We start from the raw sequence: 18,864 nt of genomic DNA, 5'->3' as shown, positions 1-18,864 counted from the left end.
AGCCGCTCCCAATAAAGAAACAAAGAAAGCACTTAACCTCTACTCCAAGGAAATGCCAGTTAACAAGTGTAACTAGACCAACACACTCTGAGGAGAATTATTCTTACTCCCACCCCTCCTTCCAAAGACAAAAAGGAGGAGGAGAAGGAAGAAGAAGAAGAAGAAGAAGAAGAAGAAGAAGAAGAAGAAGAAGAAGAAGAAAGGAAGGAAGGAAGAAAGAAAGAAAAAGAAAGAAGAGGAAGAGAAAGAACGAAAGAACACAGCCAGGCGTGGTTTCTGGGCCTGCCATGCCTTTCACAACCACTCTTCTCTCATTTCCTCTCCTTGTTCACAGTGTTTCACAGCCTGGCCCTGCCCTGCCTACTCATTGTTCCTTGTGGGAAATGGCCAAGATGCCAACCGACTCTTGGATGCCCCCAGCACCAGCAGCACCATGAGTCAGCACAGTGTACACTGCTCTTTTGTGAGCTCTCTGTCTCTGCAGAGCAGGCTGGGCAGGACAGTGAGTGAGCAGCGGGCACCAGAGGAGGAGCCTTTCTGCCTCCAGCAACCTCAGGACAGAACCTCTGACCCTGGCTTATCACTGGGGCTTATGCATTTGCTCAAAATTAATTGTACAAAAGTCAGTGCTTTCTCTGTGGCACAGAACATTAAGTGCAGGTCACAGAACAGCCACTTCCTGTGACATCTGCCACCGAGTACCGCTGGTGAGGTTCGAGGGAACATCCACAGAGAAAGCTGCCCTTGGAATGCTCAGAACGTACAGAGGGGCCAGACTGTAGCTGACAAAAACAGTGAGGAAATAGCCAGCACTATTTATAGGGTCTGAGGGTGGGTGTAAAACTCAGGTGTGGCGGATGCTAAGGTGAGGCACAGGGGCACAGGGAGCTGCGTCTGTCATGCCAGGTGACTGTGTTGGAGTCCCTCGGACACAGATCTGCAGCACCGCTACTCTCGATGCTTCTAAATGAACTACCACGGGTCAAGCTGGTCTCATCACCAGCTTCTGATGTGAGACAGGCATCCTCCAGCCTTTAGCTTAGTGGAGAAGTGTTACCGTCAGGGTCCCTGCATCTTGCAGCCTCCTAGACTCTGCGCTTGACCCTCCAGCTTGATGAGGTGCTGCATTTGTGTTTGGCACAGACCCTCTTCACATATGTAGAAGACACTATCTGGCTTTTCCCAATCGCTGTAATTTGATGTGGCAAGATTATCACAGAAGCTGCTTTCTGTCACATGGTTAGTCTTTGTCTCTTTGAAGTCCAGAGATCACATCACTGTTGGATTAAATAGAATATAGAGAAGCGTGTCCTTCAATCACAGACTTGAATTTCACACTGTTAAGATTTATGATTAGTGAACCAGGGTGTTGTGGGCCCAAGCCTTAAATCCTAGCATTCAGGAGGCAGTAGATGGATCTCTGGGTTTGAGGCCGGCCTGCTCTACAGAGAGAGTTCCAGGGCTACACAGAGAAACCCTATCTGGAATAACCAAAGGTAAAAAAAATATATATATATATGATTAGCTACTTTAGGTGTATTTGCTCAGTAGAGCAGCCATCGCTACAATGTAACTTTTGGAAATGTTCATTCCTGGCCACGGAAGAGGGCTCATGACTTTCCATTCTTCACTGGCGGCCGGTAACACCCAGTCTGCCTCCTGACTCCAGCCGTGCCTATTCCAGAGATCTCTCTCTTACAGGCTCCTACAGCCCCTCTTGTGTCTGACTGGGAAAAATCCTCCATGTTGTACTTCGTTGTTTTGGCTGAGAAATACCGCATTGTATGGAAAGGCCACTTATGTTTACACATCCGCTGACGGACTTTTGGATTGTTTCTGCTTTTGCACTATTACAGAAGAATATAGGTTTGAGCATTCATGTACAAGTTTTTTGGGTGGACACCTAGAAGTGGGCGGCTGGTGACCTCTACCTGCATGTTGTTAACTCTCTAGGAGACGGCGGGTCGCCTTTCCGAAGGAGGTATCTACAATCCCAGCTTTCCACCAGCAGCGAATGAATGCAGCCGTCTGTCCACATCCTCAGCAGCACTTGGCATTTCCTTTTCATTACAGCTACCCTAGCGGAAAGGAGGAGCTTCACAGTGCTGCTTGGCACACCTTTCCCTGTTCTACTGCCCATCTGTGGGTCTTCTGTTCGCAAATGTCCATTCAAATACCTTGTTTTTAGTATCAGGTATTTATTGTTGCTTCTTTATTGTCTTTTTATTTTTGACATGTATGTGTTCTTTTGCTGTGCGTCTTTTTGCTATTAGCGTAGTCCTATAGCTCTTCCATCCCTGCAGGAGAATTTGGCTCAGTCCTGCTAAGAGCAGAATGAAGGCATTCATTTTGTACTCTTTGCTTTTTTTGTTTGTTTGGTTTGGTTTGGTTTTGGAGACACAGGGTTTCTCTGTGTAGCTTTGGCTGTCCTGTAGGCTGGCTTGTTTTGAGCTCAGAGATGCCTGCTGGGCGTAAAGGCATGAGTCACTATGCCCATCTCATTCCATACAGTAGTAGGCCCTGGTCCCAAGCCACCTTTTCAATTTCCTGATGCTATCTTTTGAAGGAAAAAAAAAAGTCTCAATTTTAATGAAACCTAATTTGTATAAAAAGGTCTGTTGCTTTTAATGTCATGTCCAAAAAATTATTGCCCTGTCTCATCTTGCGTGTTAGGACAGAGATGTATACCAGTGTTTTCTCCTTGGAGACTTTCAGCTTCACCTGGTATATTCCGAGTTCACAGCTGCACGTGATGAGGTCCTGGGCCAACCATGGCAACCATCACGTGTGGATATCACTTGTTTAACTCCGCTAGAAGACTCACTTCACCTGCCAAGTATTAGTTAATTGTAAGTGTATGGCGAATTGCTGAATCCTCCATTCTATTCCACTTAGTCTGGTTTTATGCATTTTTATTAATGCATATTAACAATATGTATTATCAGTAATGTACATTTTCTTTGCAGAAAGTTTGAAATAAGGAAATGAACTTCATACGTCTTTGTGTGTGTGTTCAGTTGTCTAATTCTGGGTCTCCTGAATTCCCTTGTGAATGTTATAATCTATATATTCATCCACCTAAGTTGACTTGGTAAGAATTTGCTTGAATTTACAGGTCCGTCTTGGGGGCGTTACCATCTTTTAAATTTTTTTTAAATTTTTTAATATTAATTATTCACTTTATATCCCAGCTGTAGCCCCCTCCCTCATTCCCTCCCAATCCCACCCTCCCTTCCTCATCTCCTCCCATGCCCCTCTCCAAGTCCCCTGAGAGGGGAGGTATCCTCCCCTTCCATCTGACCTAGCCTATCAGGTCTCATCAGGGCTGACTGCATTGTCTTCTTGTGGCCTGGCAAGGCTGCTCCCTCATCAGGGGGAGGTGATCACTTTTTTAAAATTTTATTATTATTTATTACAATTTATTCACTCTGCATCCCAGCTGTAGCCCCCTCCTTCAGCTCCTCCCGGTCCCAATCTCTCCCTGTTCCCCAGCTATGTCCCTCCCCTAGTTCACTGACAGGGGAGGTCCTCCTCTCCTACTATCTGACCCTAGCCTATCAGGTCTTATCAGGACTGTCTGGATCTTCTCTGTGGCCTAGTTAGGCCACCTAGCCAGGGAGAGGTGATCAAAGAGCTGGCCACTGAGACAGTCTCTGCTTCCCTTACTAGGGAAACCCTACGGTGACTGAGCAGGGGTAGAGGTTGATTCATCGGTCTCTACAGGACCCCTAAGCCCAGATTTTTTAGGTCTGTTGGTCTCCTTGTAGAGTTCCCGTCTGCTTCAGGCCTTTCTATCTCTCCCTTCTTCCATAAGATTCCCTGCACATACTAAAATCTACGGTCCTAAAGAAGCTAAACAAGGAGGACCCTAGGGCAGAGGTTTAATCCTCATTCAGAAGGGCAAACAGGATAGACATGGGAAGTAGAAGACAGGGAACAGGACAGGAGCCTTCCACAGGGGGCTTCTGAAAGACTCTACCCACTAGAGTATTGAAGCAGATGCTCAGCTTCGAAGTTTGGCTGAGACTCAGCCAAACTTTGGGCAGTGTTACCATCCTGATATTAAGGCTTCCAACCTATAAGGTTCCCTTTCCTTATTTAGGCATCTCCTCTTCTCTTTCAATAAAGCTTCCTATTTTTCTTCGAGACCGGGTTTCACTCTGGGCGTTGGCTGGCCTGGGGCTCTCTGAGGCTCAAACGGGCCTCATGGAGATCCATCTGTCTCTGTCCACATCCTCAGCAATCCCTACACTGCAAGTCCTGGGATCTAAGGTGAACAGCCAGCCTGGCTCCTTTGTACTTTCTGGTGCGGCGCTGTGGAGAACTTGAGCATGACACCTGTTGCTTGTGATCTTGTGAAAATTCAGTTCCGTGTCAGAGTTAAAATTATCCACGGCTGATTTGTGGAGGTAAATTCATTTGCCTGTTTCTGGAAGCACATTAATGTCATTCAAGTAGGTCCAAGTGTTTAGTTTTATTTCTTCCCCCTTTCCAGCCCTGGTAGACATTTTGGAGGACATTCCTGATTTTTCTATGGAAGCCATAGGGCCATTAGGCAACTCATTCTTGTCTTCATCATTATCTTTAACTATTTCTTTTACCCCTTGTGACATGGCTTAATTTGCTAGGACCTTAATCTATTTTTAGCCTCCTACAAAAACATGCAAAACAAAAACAGAATTTATTAACATCTTCTCGGAGTGTTTACCCTTGGACAAGAAGAGGGGAATAATATTTGGCCTGGCTCTTAAAGACTGGCAGAGAGTCAACACTCTCTGCTTCTGGGTGGTCAGGACTCCTGAAGTCCTGTTGAGTTGCTCGGGAAAGCACCTTCACGCACTCAGGGTCGCCTTCTTGCTCTATGACGACACACCCCCACCCGCCTCCTGGGCCTCCCCTTCTTTCAATTTTGAGGTGGTCTCACTAGGCCTTGAATTTTGAGGTCTTTCTCCTTTACCCTCCCAAGGAGCCGGGAGTCCAGGCCTGCCCCACGGCCTTGCAAGAGTCTTTTAGAATGTTTCAGGTGAACACAGACTCAGAAATTGAGGTCAGCTGCTCTGCGTACTCTCGGGAGCCCAGCTGGCTGGAAGTTCCTGCTGGAAAGTCAGACTTCTACAGCCTGTGTGTTCCTTTTACGTACGTCGTGTCAGTGGAAGCAGAAGAGGCTGAGAGGAAAACTAGACGCAACTTGCCCATCTTACGACTGTGAAAGCCTCCCTGGGATGGCCTGCTTTCTTCGGGCTACGACTGTGCATTAGCTCACTCACAAGCCACCTGCCCCCGAGGACAGGACATTCCTGAGACAAGAACAGGCTGCACTGCCCAACCTGAGCCGCAATGGAAGATCTCTCAGGCACTCTCTTGGCTGGGTCTGTTTGGCCATGATACAGAGACCTGGCACTTTTCCAAGCCGAGGTACCAGCTGGTGATATTTCTGATCTAATGCCAACTGACTACTTGGTTTCCTGTTTCCAGAAATGAACCTCAAATTACACCTACGAAAGGCAGGGCAGGTTACTGGGGTATGACTCACACCTCGTAGTAGCAGAGGCTTAGCCCGGCCTGCCTCTGCTTCCTAAGCGCTGGGATTAAGAACGTAACACACCACCCACCCACCATCTTTTTGTCTCCCTACGTCCTGGGAGACTCTTATCACAGCCACAACACTATGAGAAATATTGCAGTCAGATCCATTTCATTTTTATTATGAACAAACACAACCTCAGATGAGTAGAAATACTTTCGGAGTTGATATTAATGAAAATTATTAGATTACAAACAACTACTGTTGCACATAATAAAGGAAAAATCCCACCCAAGGAAGGAAATGGAGTCCTGCATGTTTTCATAGCAATGAGTATACATTATCTAACGCATCCAGTCTCTGAAAAGAATGATGTGGATTAACAATGTCATCTGGGACATAGGCACATGTCAAGTCCATGGTGGACAGTTACTATAAAAATGTGCAGGACTTAAATATTCCTCTGCCGAGGATCCCCAAATGTTTTATAAAGAGCATTTAGTCATGCTCAAACCTACCCGCTGAGGTAGGTCCGGGTTATTATCCCAGTCTCACAGAAGTAATACTGAGTCACATTATTGTTAAATGTCGTGTCCAGTGCTATGTATGGTTCGAGTTTGTCCCCTAAGTCATGGGTTGGAAACTTAATCCCCAAGGCAACAGTGTTGACAGCTGGGTCCATTAAGAGCTGATTAGGTCGGGAGGGCCCTTCCCTCATTAACATATTAACATCCTTACCCAAGGAGCGAATTCATTATTGTCAAGAGCGGGGACTGATAAAAACAAAAAACAAAAACAAAACTAGAGCGGTAGGAGGCCCTGGCCTTCCCCACCAGCATAACACGGCCAACGCTTTCTTAACTTTTCTTTCTACTAACCTATTTCAACTAAAAGAAGACACTCAGGATACTAGCAAACCATGAAGAAAAGCTTTCTCTTTAAATGCTACAACCAGCTTTTAAATCTTAAAAAACAATTAACAAAACCTACGAATCACACACGCTCGAATTACTTCCACCATCCATCAGCTATGGGTACTTCATCCAAAAAGCCCTAAGAAAAGTTCCCCAAATGAAGCCCCCAAAGGGATTACTGCAAGTCAGTGTGCAGCTAACCCTCCAGCCAGATCAGTTTCCATCCTGCCAATTACAGGCTCTCCGGTTTCAAGGGATCCGCAGAGGAGGCCAGCTCAGGCTCATAAGCAACACTGGTCAGGGAAAAGGTAAGGCACCCAGGTCAGCCTTTAGCATGTCACAGGCAAGGGCTGTTAGAGTCAGGTCTTAGTTTATTAATCTGTCACTTGATTGGAGCTTTAAAATCTTGAAAGCAGTGTTCCTTACTGACAGATACTTAAACGGGGTCCCCAGCCATGGCATGGTTCAGGATCCATGGGGCAGGCTCAGAAGAGTTGCTTTTACTTTTCACATATTATTAAGTGGATGCCCAATAACCAGTGGAACTAAAATCATCCAAAAGTCATTTCCAAGGAACAGGGCCAGAGGTCGGCTAATACACTCTACTCTCCCTCCAACCACCGGGGCTCAGCAGTATCTATAGCATCTGTTATGCTACCCAGTCAGGCTTCTGCATTGCTGAACGGAGCTATGGGGACAGATACACCAATCAATCTGCTGAACAGAATCCTCTATGCAAAGTTCGAGGCATCTCAGATCTCCTCTTAGCTGAAGCTCTGCAGAAGGCCGTGGCTCCGGGTATAAGGAACTCGAACCGAGGCACTTACGAACACAACCTGGGTTCTTGTGCTTCCCCCGTAGTCAACATGCCCTTCTCTTCCCACAAGCACCACATCGTCACCCAGAACTGATTAGCCCAAGGAGCGTTGCTGAATGCAAACAGCACTGAGCATGCTCTACCCTGACTCATGTTGGAGGCTGAAAAAAAAAAAAAAAGAAAAAAGAAACCTTGTCTTGCTCTGTCATCGGCACACTGGCACAACGGGAGCATTTGTTTTGGAATGACTCAAGAGACAAAGAGCCTCTCTGAGCCAGGGACGTTTCTACAAAGTTTGCCAAACTTTTTTCTTTAAACGTCAGTGTCAGCAGCCTGGGGAAGAGAGGCGGAGAATCTGACAGCCACAGGAAAGGGGCAGCCAGCTCTATCTCACTACGGATACAGGATCCCTGCACGTCTTTACTGCCTGCAAAGATGCGGGATATTTCTACCTAGAGCAAGACTAAATGTCAAAAAGGAAGAACAACAAAAAGCAAAAAGACAGAAAAGAACCACCAGCACACAGAGACGCCTAGCGGAAAAGAGGCAGATGCAGGAGCACGAAGAGATTCTGGCCATGTATCCCACCAACCAGAGCCCTATGCGTAGGCTGGGTGGTCCCAGAGCTGGAGGCATGTTGTCAGTACTGCAGGGAATGCCTTACTGCAAAGAGAAGCGGGACTAAAGAGAGCTAACATCTAGCCTGCTCCTCCAAAGGGTCCCCAACTTTGTGAAGTCCTCCGGCCATGGGCTCCCAGAAGCTTTCCTTCGGAAAGTTAACAGGAGCTGCCTACAGTGTCTCCATCCCCACTGCCCAACAGTGAGAGGAACAGAGGATGTGTTCAGCATCCTTTTTTTTTCAGAGGGAAGCACTCTAAATGAGTATTTGTAGGATCCAGGTTGGACTTGTTTTTGTCTCTTCAGCTTTAACTGAGACTTAAATTCAACTCTTAAAATCATCCAATTGCTTGATGTATGGAAATGCCATAGCCATCCCTAATTTATGGGGACGATCAGCATCTTGAAGATGTAAGAGCAGAATTTAAGAAAAGTTGGGTCTGCAGCTCACAGAAAGCTCAAAACTATGAGTGACTGTCCTCATCGATCCAAACATGCCTCACTGAAAACCTCTTGCTCTGTATGTCCTTTTCATTATTTTATTATCTAGCCCTGGCTGGCCCTGAGCTCAGAGATTCATCTGCCTCTGCCTCCCTAGTGCCGTGATTTTAAGGCGTGCACCACCACGCCTGGCCCTATGTCCTTGTTATTAAAGGAAAAGAAGATCCCTTTTCAGGAGAGACCACTTTTCCTACACATTGTTTTTACTTTATTTATTTATTTTTAATATTCAGCCTAGACTACTCTGATATATGTGTTGCCAAGTCCCATGCTGTCACCTACTCAGAATTAGGAGGAGGCATACTGTGTGGAAGGGCTGCAGGCCTGAGCACAGGAGACGGCCCTCTCCCACCTCTCTGAAGAACCACAGCCTTTGTGTCCAATATGGCCCCTTAAGACTGACCTGCTTTGCAAGCTCTCTGCCAAATAAAACTATGTTTCCGTTCCACCTGGCAAAGCCTGGGCTAAAAACAACAGGAGAAATCTCGGAGGATTTTCTTGTCTCTCTAACTCAGAACAAGCTTAAGAAGAGTTGGGGATGGGGCACAGACTTTAGACCCTTGAGATGCTGGCATACTCTGGAAGGTGAGCACTGACCTATAAGGCTGAGCAGCTGCTGGCTTGGGAGGCATTGAGAAATGAGGTCAACAGGGACAAAGCAAAGAAAAAGACAATGGGAAAGAAAAGAGAAGATCAGCTTAGCATCAAAAGGAAGAGCGGTTGGCTTTCGATACACTTGTCCGTTTTACCGTACCAGAATGGGTTAACTTCATCATTTTAGCATCTGGGTAGCAATACTCAGTAGTTAATTAACAGAACGTTAAGCCTCTGCCAAGCTGGCTTTTGGATCAGACACTGGAAGACCCCAAATTCAGCCACTCTTACAGCTGCCGTCTCCAGTCCTTTTAATCCTGGCTAGGACAGCCGCCCTGGACACTCTCTTCCGGTCGTAAGCCAGGCCGAGGGCAGCCATGCAGTCGATGAAGAACGTGGTGAAGTTGACGTGCCAGCGGTACTCACTGGCAGAGTAGTCGTAGGGGAAGGCGTGATGGTAGTTGTGGAAGCCCTCGCCTGGAACAGAAGCAAGGAGAGCAGTTAGGGGCTCAGTGGTTGCTTCCTCCTTTGAACACCTTTTAGCCAGTGGGTGGGTTCCTCAAACTTGGAGACTCAGGGCTGCAAGTGATTGGACAAATCCATCATATTTTACACTGAGCAAATAGACACCCTCAAAGGCAACACAGTTCCATTTTCAGTGTGGGATTTGCACACCTTGCTCAAATAATTCCACTTGTAAGAGGATCTTAGCACTGTGTAGTATAGGTAATTTATTTCAAACATAAATTAAAGAACATGAGAACAGTAGCTCTCTGAAGAGATGGTCATATGTAAGTTATAAAAAGGAACATATTTTAAGATTATTTTTAATATCTGTATGTATGCGTATATGTATTTATACGTGTACATGTAAGGAATGGCATGCTGGTGGTGGTCAGAGGACAGCGAGCAAGAGTTGGTTTTCTCCTTCCACTATGAGGGTTCCAGGGATCTAAATCAGGCTGGTCACTTTGGAAGCCAAGTGCCTTTACCAGTTGAACCACCATGCCAACCCAGAAAGGGTACTTTTTATTTTTTATTTTTTTTATTTTTTTTTGCTTTTTGAGACAGGGTTTCTCTGTGTAGTCTAGGCTGTCCTGGACTCACTTTGTAGACCAGACTGGCCTGGAATTCACAGCAATCTGCCTGCCTCTGCTGGGATTACAGGTGTGGGCCACCATACCTGGCTCAGAAAAGGTACTTTTAATAATAGCCAATGTGGCCTAAGTTAATGAGTCCTATACAAAGATGAACACCGACCTGAACAGTGTCATTGGATGACCAATGGCTCTTATCACTAAGGAGGAAACAGGCACAGGTCTACATAGAAAAAAAACGTAACTTGAGACCTTTGTCAAAATCTGTTCTCAGAAAGGAGAGGAAAATGTGGGCACAGAGAGCAGAGGCATGCATTCATTCACTCTGATAACTGAGACGGGAGCCACAGATTCAACCAATAATTATCATCAGGAGCCAGGCACAGTGGTGCACGCCTGCCATCCCAGCACTCTGCAGGCAGAGGCATGTGGATTGCTGTGAGTTCAAGGCTAGCCTGGTCCACAGACTGATTTCAGGAGATCCAGGGTTACACAGAGAAACCCTGTCTCGGGGGGGGGGGATTACAATCAAGCGGTCCAGTACGCTTCCCCAAGCAATGTTGTGGGGAGCAGAGATCTAGCACAAAATAGGAGAAAATAGAAAAACAAACAAAGAGAGGGTGGCAGGGAGGTGGTGAGAAGGCACGGGTGTTGGTGGCCATCGTACAGGCACCGCTAACGGATAAGCCCCGCCCAAGAACACTGGAGAGATAAAAGTGCTATCCATGTAGCATAGTGTACTACACTAAATTATAACCAGTGTCTAAATAAAAACACGAGGCTGACATTCATGGGGTGTCCTGAGAGAGACTACAGACCTGCCAGAGGTAACTAGGAAATGGAAGAACTCAAAGGGCCTACGAGAGGCTGATTGTCACCCTTTCCACAGAACCTTACGGCCTCTCAAAAGGATTCCACAATAAAAATGTACATCCCCAGTCTTACAGTGGGAAACCAAGAAATCAGGTCACTGTGATTCCGCTGGCCCCTGGCCAAGTTTCTCCAGCAGCAAGCCACCAGATGTGGTCAGCCGGGGACTTACCCACAGCTCCCATGGAAACCAGGATGTTCTCCCGAGAGCTGATGCTCTTGTCATAGGGGCGGTATCCGTAGAGGTGGGCGGCGCTGTTCACCAGCCAGGTGGCATTGAGCACCACGGCGTAGCGCAGGAACGTGCTGACGCACAAGCTGTTCACAAACGTCTCACCCCAGCAGTACCAGGGCACCAGCGTGGGCAGGATGAAGCACATGAGCAGGAGGCCAGGCTTGTAGTACCTATGGTGACACCGTGTGGACATGTCTGAGAAGTGTAAGAGAGGACTCTGACACTTCCGTGAACTGTCCACTCCCTGCAGGCAGGGCTGGGTCCCCCTCCCCCCCATTACCATGAGTAAAGAGTAGAAGGAACCAGCCAGAAAGAAAGCAAGCGGTGGATGATCTGAGCCAATGCTGGTCTCTCACTGTTCATGGGGCGAAGGGGATGCAACAGACGATTCTGTTATCACAATCACCTCCTGAGTTGCTGTCCCCCTGACCTCGTGTTTCTCCCATGACCTCTGGAGTCTTCCTAAAGCGTGTGGTGTCAAGCCTCCATTTGCTGCCACCAGCACTCCTAGTTCCGAGGGCCCGCCCCGAAACACCACACTGCAACACTATCCCTCTCCCTTACGTAGACGAGGCCACAGGTGCGACAAGGGGACTTCAGCAGCCACACCCTCCTGTCGCGGCCTAGAAAGTTCCTTCATTTACTTCTTTGCTTAGGTCCTACCCTAATCTGTATCCCTCCCAAGAACGAGCAACGCTCCTGCCTCATGCTGCTGCCAGAGAACCCGTTAGTAATTCTCGTGCTAATTTATGTCTGCATGGAGGACTCCATAGAGACGGCACTGGCAATATATCTTTTCAAGATTTTATTTATCTTATGTATGAGCGTTGCTGGGAGCCAAGGCCAGCTAGCGGAAAGTTACAGACAGCTGCAACAAGGTCGTGGGTGAGAGATTTATGTTTCCAGAACTTATGAGACATCTGTGCGTCAGGCTAGACATTCTGAAATCTTAGCTGACATTCTTGTAGTAGCTCTTTTAGTAAACATTCTTGGGGTGTTCTGCATCATCATTAATCACCCTGTTATGTTTTGTAAACTATTTTTGCTAACACATTTTCCCTTCCTTATCAAGTTGTGTAAAAAAATTCAAATAAAAAGCAAAAGCAAATTATAAACTTGCTCTTCTTCTTCGAGTACTTGTTCCTATCCCATTCTTTTCGCCCCTCCTTAAAAACCCGTTAAACTCCCGCTAAACAAGAATGTTCTATCTGCATGTACACCTGCACGCCAGAAGAGAGCATCAGATTCCAGTACAGATGACTGTGAGCCACCATATGGTTGCTGGGAATCCAGCTCAGGCCCTCTGGAGGAGTAGATAGTGCTCTTATCCACTGAGCCAGCTCTCCAGCTCCTGGCAATATATCTTTCTTGTTCCTTTTTATCTCACACCTGGTACTTCACGGAGAAGGGCATCATTCCTGGAACACAAGGCTAATTTAGGTCACCGAGTTCTGCCTGCACGGTCCCTCTCTGAAACCTTGGTTCTCCCTGCAGCTGTGGATTCAACAGCACTCTCTCTAAGCCATTCCCTTCAGCGAGCAATCCCCCTACTCTGTGTCTGTCCAGTACAGGCACAGCTTGACCAGCATGATGGCTTAGCCTTGTTCTCCCGTAGGCTACCTCCTTCAAGATTAGGTCTCCACTACACTCTGTTCTGTCTTTTCCCCCACCAGGGAAATAAACAGGGCTCTTGTTCTGATTTGCATTTAGCTGCTTCCAATAAGACAACACACACAAAGGAAAACCAGTTTACCTCCATGGCCTATAGGACATTAAAAGTCATTTTTTTAAATGACGTGACCATGCAGACCCAGTAAAGTCATGGCTTTTATTTTATAATTCCTAATAAAAAAAATGCAGAGTATAATACACCGGACATTCATTCCCAGGGCCACAATGTTAGCTACCACCCACCCACTCACCTCCTCTGGAACATCACCAGCTTCTCGGCTTTTAGGTCAGACATGTCCAGCTTCCCGCCCTTCTCTTTGACAGCCGGGTGTTTGCGCACCAGCAGCCAACCCACGTGAGAGAAGAAAAAGCCCCGCCGGGAATTGTGAGGGTCGGCGTGCGTCTCTGAGAACTTGTGGTGGGCGCGGTGGTCTCGGGCCCATTCATACACATCATTCTGGAAGGACAGGAAAGAGGAACCCAGCGGTGAGAAGAGTTGGCCTCCTGCGGGATGGCAAGGACCTAGATGTCTGTGAGGGCCTGGGACTCTCAGTCTGACTCAGAATCCTGAGGCTCAAGAACATGCATAGGGTAAAGATGAGGGGAGCTTCTCTGCCTCACACTTGCCTTAGAGACACATACAGAGAAAGCAACTTAAAGTCCCGGAGCTCCACAAGAACATGGTCCCTTCCTGAGGCTGTATGAAAGGGAGGGTATAGCTTAGTCACAGTCTTCACATTTCAGTAACAAGTAAGACCCTTGCTTTTTTAATCGTGTGCGTGTGTATATACAGGTGCATACATGCCATGGCCCCCGTGTGGTCCAAGGACAACTTCCAGGCATCAGTTCTCCCCTTCCGTACCACAGGCTCTAGGGATCAAACCCAGTCCTGCACGGAAAGCACCTTGACCCATGGAGCCATTTTGATGATCCACATAGCAGCTTTCAGCCAGTGACTACGGGAGCCTGTGGGGCCTCTCATCTTCTGGCTCCCAGAGTGAGGCAGACGGCCTTGGGTCCTAGGGCGCTGCTCTGTAGCAAGATCAAGAAACTCCACCCTAACTCCTCCAAGTGTCAGGCCCTCCTGCCTGTATCAAGGCCAGCACGGAACTCATAGGCACATCTCCAAAGGACCTCTGGGTCCTGCCATACCTCCAGAGTATACCACTGTCTCTTCCTACCCCTTGTCCCCCGAGAACGTGAGGAATCGTTTTTGTTTCTCTGTGTAGCCTTGGCTGTCCTGGACTCACTCTGTAAACCAGGCTGGCCTCAAACTCAGAGATCTGCCTGCCTGTGTCTCCCTGAGTATTGGGATTACAGGCATGCACCACCGCACCCAGTGTGAGGAATCTTTTAAGCACCTCAAATCTTGACCAGGCAGAGGGGACTATGCTTTGACTTCCTGGTTTCCTCTTGCTGCAAAGTAAAGCCACCATGGATGTCCTCTGTCCTTAAGCCTCAGGATCCACGGAGGTCCCCTCCCAATTCTGGCCCTTTTCTCTGTTATGTTTGTTGCCTGAACACTATACTTCCGACCATAACCTCACACAAGACTGTAGTGTCGATGGAGCTAGTCTCTAGGGGCAGTCATCTGTAGTAACAGACTCTACTACCTCAGACGACTTATGGTTAATGTAAACACTTGATGTCTGTTCTAAAACAGAGCATTTCACCTTCTCTCCCACTGCAGTGGAGTCTAAGATAGTCACCTTGATGCATGAGTGTGCCGTTCACTAAGAAGCCAGAGTCAGTGCTCCATCTTTTACACTGAAGACCCACAACCAACATGCTATGTTGACACCACAGGGACCATGACATGAGCACCTGGGGATCTTCTCGTTTCCCTTCCCAGTGACGCCATGGTATAGGGACTTCAGCACTGAGTCTGCATGCTAGGTGACCACAGGGGAGCGGAAAGGGTGATGGCTGCCTGTGTAACTCTTACCACGTTAACCCCTGACAGCCCACCACGGGGTAGAGACGCAGCCGCGGCACCAGCTTCTTACCTGGAAAGCCATGGTGTTGGCGATGATGAGGAAGAGTCTCAGGGGCAGCCGGGCCTTGTAAGTCCTGTGGCTCCACAGGCGATGAGCCCCGGCTGTGATGCCCAGGGCACTGATGACATAGTACAAGTACGCTATAGTACAAGAAAGTTGGGGCATCACCATCAGGCCAGTTACTTAAGGAAAGTAAGTCAAAGACGGTTTCCTAACACTAGTCAGCTTCTCTGTTAGCCTTCGGATGAAGCTCTGGTTTTCCCTGAAGCCCTGGGATGCCTTCGTCTTTGAAATCTCAGATTTTACCACTCTGTGCCACTCACCGGTCATCAGGCATCTATAAGGGCATCATTCAGGGCCTATCTTCTTTGACCTCTAACTGTCCTCTAAGATGTTCTGGTCAGGAAACTGCATTTCCTCAACCCACAACCCATACCCAAGGGCATTTCTGAAACAGCAGCCAGAAAGTCTGGGCAATGTGTAATTGGAGAAGCCAAGTGGTGACACACCGAATAGGTAACCGCACTCGGAGCTTTTACCAGAGGTACAGAAGCATCTCAACACTGCAGCAGTATAGAGGGCAGTCAGATTTGCACAGTGGCTCAAGCATTACCAAGGATACTCATATTCTACACACTGTTTAAAGCGGAGTTTTCTGCCCCTCGTCCCTTGTTGCAGTTCTACCACCCAGCATCCAAGATCCGTGTGCCCAGTTCCCGTTTCTGTCCTTGGCCACACTCCTGGCTCTTAGCTTTCACCCTGAGTGTCGGGTGCACTGCTTCCCTGTCCAGCTCAGGAACTGCCACTTGTAAAGTCTAAGTGGGATGGAAGAGAGCATACACCCACATGTCCCCTCCATTAGAACCTGGGAGCCTTGGCAGGAACAGCCAATACTGATCCCTCCCAAGAAACACCAGGAAACAAAGGACCTTCACAGGCTACAGAACTTAGTTGACATTAGAGACATCACACGTACAAACTGTGTCCTTCTGTGGACAGATAACAGGTTCCCAAGAACCCTCTCTCTTCCTTCCCTGTCCTGTCGTCCCTCCTACATAATCCCAAGAGAGCACGAGATGGCATACTAAGGGAAGTTCTGGCCAGGAGACACAGAGACACAAGAACCCAGGCAGCCTTAGGCCTCTTCAATCCACCTCTCAGTCTAGCAAACCGGAGAGTTAGATCCCTCTCCTGTCTTTTGGAGAAAAGTATCCACAATAGTGGGTACGAAACATCTCCTAACTTTTAACTTCAGGAATGGGCTGAGGGAGCTTTGCCCATTAGGGCTCTCATAGTGTTGTCAAAGATGTCCATTCAGCTTTGGGGTCAGAGTCCACAACGGTACAGAAGACCCTTAAAACAGCCCAATAAGGCTGGCAGGGCGCACAACTATCTAAAGTATTCTATTCCTACTGTTGACAAAGATGTGCTGTCAAGACCATGAGCGGAAGCTGGGTGACAGCAGCACATCTTTAATCCCAGCACCCAGGAGACAGAAACAGGTGGGTCTCTGTGAGCTGGAGGCCAGCCTGGTTCCAGGAGAGCCAGGGCTACACAGAGAAACCCTGTCTTGAAAAACAAAATAAAAGAATGTTTGGTATTTGGAAAACTGTCAAGCACCATACCCCATCACTTGTAGGATCTAGGAGGACTGAGGGAGAGGCAGCTGACACTCAAGACAACCAGACCTTCCATACACTGTCCCCAAGAGAGCTACCGTTAGTCCTACACTCAGAAACTGCTCCAGAAAACCTCCCGTTGTTCTGAAGAGCCCTTGCTTGTGGCCCCTCAGAGAGCAGCAAGAGGCCCTGGTCTACAGGGCTCCAGTCTCTCCTTCCTGGTTCAGGGTTTAGGTGAAAGCACCTGCAAAGTACATGTATGCCTCTAGGGGCAGCACTGCCACCAACCTACACCGATGGAGCTCCAAGGAGCGGGAGTTAAGCAGGTCAGTCACAGGACCGCACACTCTGATCCTAACAGTTAAGGGCTGCTCCAGGCTCTACTCCCTGCCAAGGAGGCATTTCGGCTATGGTGTTTGAAGGCGAAGAGGCCACAGCACTAAGTGGGCACAGGAGAAGAGCAGCAGCTGGCTGAAGAGAAGGTCAAACACTCCTGCAACCCCATTTTATTTTTGACTGGCTTGTGCCAAACCCTGGTGCCATACACCTTTGAACCTGGATACAGAAGCCTGCTTCATCTTCCTCCGGGCAGACCAGCCTGGTCTGGCAAGACAGGGAGTTTATAACCCCCTCTGTTCTCTCCTTAATAGCACCTCACAGTTCTGCTTCGCCCTGGACTCAACAGGTTGCCCATGGTCTAGTTCTTGGTCCTCACATCTCTTAGGCAGGCCCTGCTTCTCTTGTGGTCAGCAGGGCTGGGACAGGTGTCACACAGAAAAGCTTGCTCAGAGACCTCAGCATCAATGCCAGAATACTCAGAACTCAGGGCCCTCACTCTAACACCATTAGGCTCTTTTCCCAGACCAGCTGGTCCATCAGGAACCAAAAAGAAAGGGCTCCTGCCTTGGGTCAGAGGCCACCTCTTTATAGATCAAGGAGAAACCGGAAGCACTGGCTCACGACGAGGGGAGCTGCTCACCGAAGAGGCAGGTGTAGACCTTGCAGGAGGGAACCAGGGTGATCCCGTACAGGGCTCCCACGTGCAGCAGCGCCATGAGGATGATGTTCCTCCAGACGTACTCCAGCTTGGGCGGGGGCCCCTCCTCATCCTGGTAGGTGGGGTCGTATAAGTCATCTTTTAGTTCGGGACGAACATCTGCTCCCCAGTGGTGAGTATTCTTTTCAAACTTCTCTCCTCCGTTCTGCTGTCCCCCAGAGGGGGGCGCTGTGATGGTGGTGGTGGCCGAGTAGGAGCCGGAGATCTGTGAGAAGAGGGGGTGGGGAATCAGGACTGCAGACGCGTGGGGGCAGCACGGGGTCCGTCTAACCTTACTGCTGGAAAGGATGCCGGCCAGACCCCCGTACCAAGGTTGCACGGCTGCGGAGGGTAACCACGAAACGGAGCAAGGGCAAGTTTCCTGAAACGTGCAGGCCGGCGGGAGTAAGGCTTACGCTGAAGGGGCAGGAGGGATGTTTTATAAGCAGGACCCTTGGCAATTCACAAAGGAAAACCTGCACGTACCGAAGAAAGGTCAGGTTTTACTTTAAGACTAAGAAATGCAAGTTGGGGGAATCAACTGTGCTGAGTAAAAAATCTGGTCATCACCCGGGAAGAAGCAACTCGGAAACGACGGCTGAATGCACCCAGCTGCTCTGCACTCTCTCCAACCCCAACCCACCTAGAAGTCCAATCTGCACCGGCCAACCTGAGAGGGAGGGGCCGCTTGGGGGGAGCTCACCTCTTGCAGTATGTGGGCCGGCATCTTGGCGTCGGATGCTGGGGTCACGTTCCCGGGGATGAGAACGTGCGACGAGCCTGAGGCCTCAGCTGACTGAGGGTGCTATAGCTAAGTTTCTGCAGCCTGCTGGGCTGTACAAGCCCTGGGCCAGCGCTGGCAGTGGGGCAATCGTGTCCTGTGTGTCCTTAGGTTCGTTTTATTGATCAATGACCAGATTAAAAATCAAAAGCTGGCTGGCCAGGGCAGCCGCGGGCGGAGATAAGGAGAGGAAATGAGAGGACGCCAAAATCGCAGCTTGCAGCCACCGGTGTCCAGGAATAGGAATACTGCAGACACCAACACCGCATTGTCCCATCCCTAGCCAGGCGGAGGGGGCGATGCTAATGAGGCTTTCGTAAACTCTGGCTGGTCATTGGCCGATGGGAATTTGGTACCACCTCGTCCTGGTGCTCTCATTGGCTCTGCACAATCTGCTGTTCCCTCTGCCTCCAGCTCCTCCCCACCTCCTCCCTTCTTTTTTCTGCCTCTTGGCTTCTCACCCATCCCCCGCCGGTCCTCCACCCAGCCCCCACCCTGCCACGGGGGCGCTTCGGCGCTTTCTCTGGGAGAGAAGAGCCAATCCAGCAGTGGGGGTTGGCTGCCAGGCCAGGAAGACTCGGCGAGGTGCA

At 48.8% G+C, this 18,864-nt stretch overlaps 1 protein-coding gene across 1 annotated transcript; it reads right to left on the bottom strand.

Annotated features, from left to right (window-relative positions):
• Nucleotides 1–5,676: 5,676 nt before the first annotated feature.
• Nucleotides 5,677–18,552, bottom strand: LOC129665036 (stearoyl-CoA desaturase 2). Its single transcript, XM_055591482.1, has 6 exons — nt 18,197–18,552; nt 17,437–17,719; nt 14,848–14,978; nt 13,093–13,298; nt 11,108–11,340; nt 5,677–9,445 (listed from the first exon to the last, which is right to left on the bottom strand). Exons 1-6 carry the CDS (start codon nt 18,218–18,220, stop codon nt 9,246–9,248), a joined length of 1,077 nt encoding a protein of 358 aa, XP_055447457.1. The 5' UTR covers nt 18,221–18,552; the 3' UTR covers nt 5,677–9,245.
• Between the last annotated feature and the right edge of the window lie 312 nt (nt 18,553–18,864).

Source organism: Psammomys obesus, unplaced genomic scaffold (assembly GCF_907164565.1).
Source record: "Psammomys obesus unplaced genomic scaffold, mPsaObe1.curated_primary_1811, whole genome shotgun sequence".
Taxonomy (NCBI): Eukaryota; Metazoa; Chordata; class Mammalia; order Rodentia; family Muridae; genus Psammomys; species Psammomys obesus.
Note: the sequence above shows the minus strand (reverse complement) of the source record. Positions and strands in the feature narration are given on the sequence as shown.